The sequence below is a fragment of the Cervus elaphus genome, chromosome 24 (assembly GCF_910594005.1).
Source record: "Cervus elaphus chromosome 24, mCerEla1.1, whole genome shotgun sequence".
Classification (NCBI taxonomy): Eukaryota; Metazoa; Chordata; class Mammalia; order Artiodactyla; family Cervidae; genus Cervus; species Cervus elaphus.
In genome coordinates, this window is record NC_057838.1 from 12818789 (window position 1) to 12828676 (window position 9888).

The following is a 9888-nucleotide window of genomic DNA, read 5'->3' on the forward strand; positions in this document are numbered from 1 at the left end:
CTTTCTGTTGGCTTTTATTGTTAAAAGCAGGTTTTAGTCTAGGTGGTCAAACACTTCGCTGTAAGGTGAAGGGGTTTCATGGAAATGGTGTCACAAGGGTGGCAGCATGTTTTACTGTAGCTATTAAGACACCAGAAAATTATCAAGAGCTTTAAAATCTTACCACTGAAAGTGTGTTCTGTATTCCAAAGCATCAGCAGGGAGGCAGAAATGCAAACTCTCAGGTCCCCAAACCTGCTGACTTGGACTCTTCAGGATGGGAAGAAACTCCAAGTGATTCTTAAACTTGCTTAAGTTTAAGAAGTACTGTTTACAACATAAATGCACGAGCTCTTAGATATACTAGGGGTGTGGTTAGTAAGAAAAAGCTAGTTAGTTATTCTCTCCTATTTAAGCATTCAGTTGTTGAGCATGAAGGTTACTCTGCTCTATCGCCAGTTCCTGATTAGCCCTCACTTCACATTAACGGAGTATTTATGTTAACGTCTTACCTACCAGGGTCTCAGGAACCAGTAAGTCAGCAAAATAAAAAAATGAGCTGCACAAATGCACACTCTGAAGAGACTCATAATTAACTTACATCAAGACATTAATGTTCAAACCACTTCATCCTACAAGAAAATATACACATTTGCCAGAAGCAATTCTGACATTTTACCAAGAATACATTTCAGATTAATTTCTAGTAAGTGGTTAATATATGTGTATACACATAAACCTGTATGTGTACAGATACTCAACATACACATTTGTATAAACATATATGCAAACATACCTATGCACACAAACGTAAACACACACACACACATACACACACACTTCTGGCCTGTAAGGAGCTAGCTAACTAGCCAACTGTCAAACGTGGCTACACGGTCTCCTTAAAAGCAGAGGTAGCCAAGGCTTTATTTCCTCAAAGATAGCAATTCATTCAAGACTAAACAGTATTTCAAAAATAGGCAGAAAATCTGTTCTAAAACTATGAAAATGTATCTCACTCTCTGAACCATGGATCTCAAAACTAAGGAACCCTGCCCAGCAGTACCAGGCAAGACACCTGTCTACCTTATTCACAAAGACTCAGAGGACACTTACCAAACATGTGCTGCTAAACAATTTTTTAAAAAAGAAAGAAATTAGAACGTGGGAAATAAAGGTTATTTCAATAATTAAACCCTGAATGAACAAATTAATAATAGTTTTACACAGAAAATTGAGAATAAATTGTCTCAATTTTATATTACTATTTTTTAAAGGGGAAACGACAAGACCCCTTTTCATCTCATATACAATTATCAGTAATTCTTTAAAACATTCAGAACTCCAATGTTTATGACAGTGTGACTAATTATGATTTATCTGAAGAGGAGCTCTTACTTTAAACTTTTTAACCATGATTCTCAGGAAGCTATTTCAAGCAGTATGTAAACTTTTAGAGGAGCGCTGACTACCTATGTACACCGTGAGTGCTCAGAGACAAAACTCCTACCCTACCTTCAAACTCTCTCACCATCGCTACCATCCTTTATTTGCCGTTCCTTCTTTCATGATCAGACTGAGAAGAAAACTCAGAAAGTGCAATATTCCACTGTGCCTCTTAATTTTTCCTGTAAACCAAAATATGAAGGAGTGAAAGAAGGAAAGAGGGAAGAAGGAAATAGAACCCATTATTTCTTACCGCTAAAATGTGATAAGTATCTGTGATGGAAAAAAGAGAAGACGTCTATTTTAAAATTATTTTAATTTACAAATAGAAAACATCTTGGAAGAAAAAAATGAAAGAAAAACATAAAACACACAGACAAATTTCTGCTCCATCAGCTTCTCAAATCCTCACTTGTTCACCAATCCCCAAGATGAAAACTACTTTTCTAAAAAGCTATTCAGCCACCACTGTAAAAGAAAGAAAGATGGTCAATTTTGAGTATAAATAAGATTTTAATAATATTTGAAATGCAATATGCTGTAATTTTATGGAACCAGAACCAGTTATTTGAGAACCACATCTATATTACTCCAAAACAGCACAAAAGAGAAGAAACTGAACTTTAAAATCTTGGAACTGAAAAGGCCCTTACAGATGACAGGGCTGTTGGAACAGGCTTAATCTGTTAAAACTCAGATTCCTCATTTGAAAAACATGCTTAACAGCGTAGCATAATGTCTTTCATAACAAGATGAAAAATATGAATTACATAACAGGACTGTTAGTTGAGAACTTTTTCAATTTGATGTACAAACTGGTTCTCAACCACTGTATCTTACCAAAACACTCAAAAACCTGGATTAATATTAATAATAAAACTTGCCTTCTATAGAATTAAGTCTAAGTTTCAATGACACAAACATTAAAATAATATACTGAGATACACAGTTTAAAACTGTAATGTTAAGGAAAGAAGATAATTCCAGTACTAGATGAAAGTTCATTTGGGATTTTCTGTAACATCTTAACTGAAAAACCTGAACAAGCAATTTGGCCAACCCAAAAATACTCCTAAAAACAACAGCCCTGCATCTAAACTTTAACATAAAGTACTAAAGGCTTACTTCATTGAACTGTATTGCTGAAACTAAAATACCCACAACTATATAAATCTTTTAAATTATAACCCTGTGGATATTAATTCTGACTGCTATAATTGTAGAGAAGAGGAAAAATCATCATAAGGAAAACAGAGTGATAATTCAGCCTAATGAAAGAGAAGTTTGTTTATTCTTCACTTCCTATCATCTCAAAATGATTTTAGCAGCGATTTATATGCTCTTTCAACAGGAAAAAAGATTTCTTTCGGTTTTACAGTTGTCATGGCATATCATGAAAAGAGTAAGTTTTCTGATAGCTTTTTTCACAAAATGTTTTATTTGGCCCTCACTTTAATGTAAAAACTAGAGAGAGATAAATTTTTAACTCTTTATTTTGACACATTTTTGTTACTAGAAGAATAGTTTTCTAAGCAACTAGCTTCCAAAAAGTCAGAGCTCAACCACCTCTAAGCAGTAAGATTCGCAGAAGATATACTGTGCCTGTTGTAGAAGTTAGAATTAAGAGAAAGCAAATTTTTTTTAACACTTGTTTCAAAGACCTGTCAGGAACATCTCAATTTCAAAAAGGTGTACTGAGAGTGCCTCATCCTAAAAGGTACTTTAGACCATAACTCATATAATGAAATAAAAGATGTTCTAACATAAAACTAAGATAAATAACAATGCTGCAGATTCAAAATTCAGAAGTCTTCTATAAGGGAATCTAGCAAAAAGTAATTTAACAAGGATAATGTTCCATGCTTAGGCTAAAAACAAACCATACCAAGTAAACCCAAGATAAAGGAAATTTATTTAGCAGTTATTTGTGAGAAACTGTCTGAAGACTTGAGTCTTTAGCAAGAAAATATCCACAGTAGGTAATGGATTCTAGGTACTGGATTTTTAAGAGGGCTAATGAAATGCAAACTGGAGCCCAAATTGAGGCCTGTGACTCAGAATGAGTAATGGCCTGTACACTGGTTAAGAACTGAGGCTCTGGAACCTGGATTTCACATGCGGCTCTACCACTTACAGGCATGCAATATACTTACTCTCCATGCCTCAGTTTCTTCACCTACAAAATGGGCATAATAACACTGCTAGTCTCACTCAACTCTCATGAGAGTTAAAAAGGTCAACTCACACTAAGCTGTGTGTCCTCGGCACACACCAAGTGCATAATAAATGTTAACAATTATTAATACCATCATGATCATTAGAAAAAGGTTAAGAACCGTACACTGTTCACTTAATTCAACACTTACTCAAGTGCTTTCAATATGCACAAAAGAACACTGTACTAGGTTCTGTAGTACATATATACACACACACACATATATATACACGCACATCTACAATATAGACATATATATACACATATGCATAAATGTATATGGTCATGTATTAGTATTATCAATTAAGAAATAACTCTGTAAGTTACACCTGTCTGACCATGGGCTAGGAAGCTGCATAGCAGAAGCATGATGATTTTTCCTCTTCTCTACAATTATAGCAGTCAGAATTAATATCCACAGGGTTATAATTTAAAAGATTTATATAGTTGTCAGTATTTTAGTTTCAGCAATACAGTTTAATGAAGCACTGAGCTGACATCACAGACTCCACTCTAGCCACTCTATTTACTGATTAGGTAGGGGTTGTAGGCCAAAGACATCAAGGCTCAGCTTTCCTAATTCTACTTGAGGATTTGCTCCATGATTCCAAAATTCCAAAAATGGCTTTCCTCACTAGGAATATAGCAGAAATTTCTGAACTGATGGAGGAGATTTGAGATACTTGGTCCTTTTCAGGTCTAACTCTCTGTGATCCTTTGTGGCATGTCTGCATAACAGCTAGAAAACCTACTTAAGAAATCCACCTGACCATGCTCATTCAGTCAAGTGTCATTTAAAAGACAACTTCCATAAGCATCCATAGTAAAATATCCAGTACTTAAAAGATTTACAGTTTACAAAGCATCCCCACCTTATAAAATAAGCCTAAAAGGCTCATCTCATGATTAGATATCTAAATGACAGGTAAGACTAAGAGACCAAGCAAATACAAAATCACAGAGCAAATAAATACTACGACAGGTACTAAGTCTTTACACCAACAAAACTGCCTAAAGCTGACTGCTCTAATTGCACACTGCCACGAGGTATCGCAACTCATGAGTGCTTAATGAGTCTAAAAAGCAAAAGCATTTAGAAAAGAACAAAGCAATTCCAGTGTTCCTCAGTCTTTTCTCCTCCTAATTTACTAAAGTGTATTAGTATCAGTGTCTCATTACATTAACCACAACTTCCATTTAGGTTTGAAAATTGTTGTTTAGGCTTTTACATGACTTAAGTCACTTATCTTTTCTATAGCCCTAGTCAGGAATTATTATCCCTATTGAATAACCTGGGCACAAAGGAGCTAAGTTGTCCAAAGTTATGACAGCTATTAAGTAACAAGAAAAATCTGAATATAGGCAACCTGGTTTAGGTTTGAACTCTACTACTATAGTGATCTTCAGATGGGGAATTATTTCCACTGCACCTTAATGTTGACAAGTTAATGTACTGCACAAAGAGAACTTGGATTTGAATAATAGTTCTGTCACTGAATACCTGTTTTATCTCATTCTGAGTACCTTTAACTAGCTTCCTCAATCCTTTAAAATTTTACTTACTAAAAAATTAGTGCCTATCTCACAGAGTAGCTTTAAAAATTATGTAATATGTAAAGTTACTTTGAATTATCTGGTACTCAGTAAATAGCAGTAGATTCTACCAACATTAAAAAAATCAAAGAAACATTATCTATATATTAACCAAATAGCAGACTGTCAACTCAAATGGTCTGCATTTTCATTTTATCCTTGATAGTGTCTGTTTCAAAAAGTTTACTTACACAATGATGTTATTAATAGGAATATGGATCAATTTCACAAAAAAGCCAATGAATCCCATTATAGCGAATCCTATTGCTGTTGCCATGGCAATCTTCTGGAATTCTGGATTTAGAAACACAAAATTAAAAAAGAAAAAAAGAAACACAAATGTTACATTACTTTTTGCATTGTCACTGCAAATATAGGGGAAAAAATTAGCACTGACATAAATAAACTTACTGGCATACACTTCTCCTGATAACAAGTATGCAATTACTCTTTTTAAAAAAAATGACAATATTAATAGTCAATAAATTATGACAGATTTTTAATTTTCCTATTTTACTCATATTTAAGGAAATACAAAAATGAAGTGCATGTTCATGCTAGGGAATCCAGCAATAAGCAGAGAATATTTATCTTCCTAGCAAATGACCAGAATACCAAAAAGGAAACATGAATACACAGTGTTTGTCTTAAAAAATTTTGTAACATTGATAAAAATATCAACTATAAAAGCACAGAACGTATTTTTTTATAAATAATAGGTCCACTGTCTTTGATATTATAACGAAGCCAAAAAACAAGGCTTGAAAAACCAAACCCGGTCAAACCCAGTTTTATGTAAAGGTTCAGACCCTTTAATGTTTCCATTTAACGCTACTTCCTCAGGGAAGCTCTCCCTGCGTGGTTAGCTTGGTTAGCCCTCCTATCACATGCTGGCAGACCTTCCTCCATCTACCTTACATAATACTTACCACAGCAGTAACTAAAAATCATAATTGTCATTATTTGTTTATGATTGTCTTCCCTCAAAGATTCTAAGCTCCATAAGAGCAAGGACCATTCCCTATTACATATTTTTATATATTATGCTACATATGTAATATAATATGTAATATTATATTGTCTATTATATTCCCAGCTCCTAACTCAGGCAGCAGTCAAAAAAAGAGCAGAAATAGACAAATTCCAGTGCATCTTTTAACACATGAATTACGATAAATAAGAAACTTCCTAGGTTGGTACCAACTATGCTGTTGATTTCATTTTAAGGCCTTTTTTGTTTGGGGGAGGTTTAGGGGAAGAGTGACATAGCATGAAGAGTTTCAAAAGATTTTTCAGAGTGGAAACGTGAAAGATACTAAAAACTCTATGAAGTCATTACACATGACCAAGGAAAAAGCAACATGGAAAATAATAACAAATCAGCTTATAAACCTGGACAACACATAAAACAGAAAAATCTATAAAGGATGCACAAAGTATACAAAAGGTAGCAAAAACCGACAATTTCAAAAAATAAAGCAAAAATCAATAAAAGTGATGAAAGAAGTCCAATTATTAAACAGGAAGACATTAACAAAGGGCTTAGAGAATGCAAATGGTGATTGCAGCCATGAAATTAAAAGACGCTCACTCCTTGGAAGGAAAGTTATGACCAACCTAGATAGCTATTAAAAAGCAGAGACATTACTTTGCCAACAAAGGTCTGTCTAGGCAAGGCTATTTTTCCAATAGTCATGTATGGATGTGAGAGTTGGACTGTGAAGAAAGCTGAGCGCCGAAAAATTGATGCTTTTGAACTGTGATGTTGGAGAAGACTCTTGAGCGTCCCTTGGACTGCAAGGAGATCCAACCAGTCCATCCTAAAGGAGATCGGTCGTCGGTGTTCGTTGGAAGGACTGATGCTGAAACTGAAACTCCAATACTTTGACCACCTCATGTGAAGAGTTGACTCATTGGAAAATACCCTGATGCTGGGAGGGATTGGGGGCAGGAGGAGAAGGGGACAACAGAGGATGAGATGGCTGGATGGCATCACCGACTCGATGGACATGAGTTTGTAAACTCCGGGAGTTGGTGATGGACAGGGAGGCCTGGCGTGCCGCGATTCATGGGGTTGCAAAGAGTCGGACATGACTGAGCGACTGAACTGAACTGAACTAGAGAATGCAAAAATTTAACTTTTTTCTCACATTTCAAAGCTATTACCTTTTCTATCAGGTTTGGTGCATCTTTTCACCAGCCGAATTGAGTCTTTCACAAACTGCCGACTTGGCTCAACGAACTGCATTACCTGATCCATGATATCTGTTTAAAAAACAAAAAGGAAAAAAAGATAATCACTCGTGTTACTTACTATATAGCAAGGACTTGCTGACTTACATCAAAATGTAAATGAGATCATCCTGATATGGGTGGCTGGATTTCATCTCATTAAAAACAAAAAAAAAATTACAGACTCCAAGAGTAAACCGACACTATTTTTTGTTGTAATATCCAGCAAACTACCAAAACAAAGGCAGTAAAAAAAAAAACACAGGTCTTGCCCCTGTTCTCAATGATCAAGGCGCATGCTCTTAACATAAAAGGGCACTCACTGCAATGTATACTATCTATGGTGAAACAGATCACCAGCCCAGGTGGGATGCATGAGACAAGTGCTCCGGCCTGGTGCACTGGGAAGACCCAGAGGAATCGGGTGGAGAGGGAGGTGGGAGGGGGGATCGGGTTGGGGAATAAGTGTAAATCTATGGCTGATTCATATCAATGTATGACAAAACCCACTGAAATGTTGTGAAGTAATTAGCCTCCAACTAATAAAAAAATTTAAAAAAAAAAAAAAAAAAGGGCACTCACTACTAAAGGCTAAGCACCTGACAATACACCCACTCCTTATACACCCTGCAGTCCTCTCTCTGTTCTGTTAAGGAATCAACAGTATTGGGATGCAGCCAAGCATTTTCTATATTTTACTTTAAACTCCAGGGACACCAGTGTCTAGCGCAGTGAGCAGTGAGTGCCAATTGGGATGCTTCAAGAGGCTAGAGAAGAGGCAAATGTGGGCTTCAATCTGATTGTTCTCTCTGTATACAATTTTTAAAACCACAAAATCTGGCTAAGCCAAGATTCAGATTTTCAGAAGCTATTTAGCTAAATTCTAAATCTTTAGCTTTGGACACATCTTTTAAGGAAAACGGCTATACATTTTATCAACAGGTTCTTCCGCGGAATCCATCACACAACAGGAATGTCATCCAATCCTTAACAGTCACTGGTATTTAATATAATAGCTAATGAAACCAGCTCCTTACTTGTACTTCACTTATTTCTAGCGCTTGCAACAGTGGCCAAGGACAGAAATACTCAGTAAATTTCTGCTGAATTAAGGCTATGCATAAGATGAGGCCGTGGTTCTACAAATCCTTTCCTATGAAATGTAGCCTCTCTAGGCCCTAGTTTTCTCACCCAGGGTGGGTTGCTAAAACAAGATATATGAAACACTAAAAGTGTATCAGGAATTCTATAAACATTCTAGGCCAAGTATGCCGGGCCCAGAATGTTTTCATTTCATTTAACTGTTCAACTCCAGTGAGGTTAAAATTTATAGATATCTTGATGAAAGCGAAGCACCTTTTCTCCCAAACAAACAAAAAACGCGTTAACACCGAAATACTGCAATAAATGTCAGGGAAGGGGAGCCAATAATCCAATACTATCTATTGATTCAGACTCTAGATTCACCCTCCCACGTCACAGCACAGGACTGAGCTCTCCAAGACACATTCCACACCCACGGCCCCAGAGCCGACCCCGAAGGGACCCTCTCAGACAACAGCACCGAGCGGAAACGTTCCCACAGAGGTAGCCAAGGACGGGCGACCTCAAAGCTTAGGCCCGGGCCGAGACTCGGCCGGAGGGACCGAGGCCCTGGAAGCCCTTCTCCGTCGGACTCGCGGCTCTGAGTCAGCTTTCCCCGACGCCTTGTTGGCATGCAGCAGGCGGCCGGAGGGTTCCCCCACGCCCTCTGCCTTCGCTAATGCCCAAAGAGTAGCTCCGAGCCCCTACTCATAAGAAAGCTCACCTGCTCCGCGTCTGCTCACCAGCCAGAGACACGTAGCACAAGAGCCGACAGGCAGACGCCCACAGGAACCGGAAACCAGGCCCAACTACTAGCGACCCACCCCTCCGTTCATTGGTCTTTTGGGAATACGTCAGTGCGCAGGCGCAGTCCGATGTTCGTCTGGGCTCTGCTTGCGTAAACGGGCGCACCGATTGCCCCGAACTTGGTTTAGGCCTTCCGCGGCTTGCGTGGGGAATGGGGCGTTGCGTTTGTCGCGTGGGCGCCCCCCCCGCCCCGCTGCCTGGGCGGGGAGTGCAAGGTGTGGGCGGGGCTGCGTGGCAAGGTGGCTAGAGCTCTTCCGCTGTGTGGGTGGGGCTGCGTGGCGGGTACCTTCCGCTGCGTGAGCGGGCCGCGGGCGTGGCGTTCGTCTCTTGGACGCCTCCGCTGCCTGGGCGGGGCGTGCATGGCGTGGGCGGGGCTGCGTGGCGTCGGCCCCTCGGCTGTGTGGGCGGGACTTACTCCCGGTAGGGTTCTTCATCCCCGGGCGCTCCCTTGGTGGGTTAGCTTTGCAGAGCGCGTCCGTACGACAGGGGATTGGCTCTGATGTGTTTCGTCTTGGACGGTTGTCTCCTGACTGCCT

At 38.7% G+C, this 9888-nt stretch overlaps 1 protein-coding gene across 1 annotated transcript; it reads right to left on the reverse strand.

Annotated features, from left to right (window-relative positions):
- Positions 1–1721: 1721 nt before the first annotated feature.
- Positions 1722–9402, reverse strand: SEC61G (SEC61 translocon subunit gamma). The gene is made up of 4 exons (XM_043886384.1): positions 9270–9402; positions 7397–7495; positions 5422–5524; positions 1722–1890 (listed from the first exon to the last, which is right to left on the reverse strand). Exons 2-4 carry the CDS (start codon positions 7488–7490, stop codon positions 1881–1883), a joined length of 207 nt encoding a protein of 68 aa, XP_043742319.1. The 5' UTR covers positions 7491–7495; positions 9270–9402; the 3' UTR covers positions 1722–1880.
- Between the last annotated feature and the right edge of the window lie 486 nt (positions 9403–9888).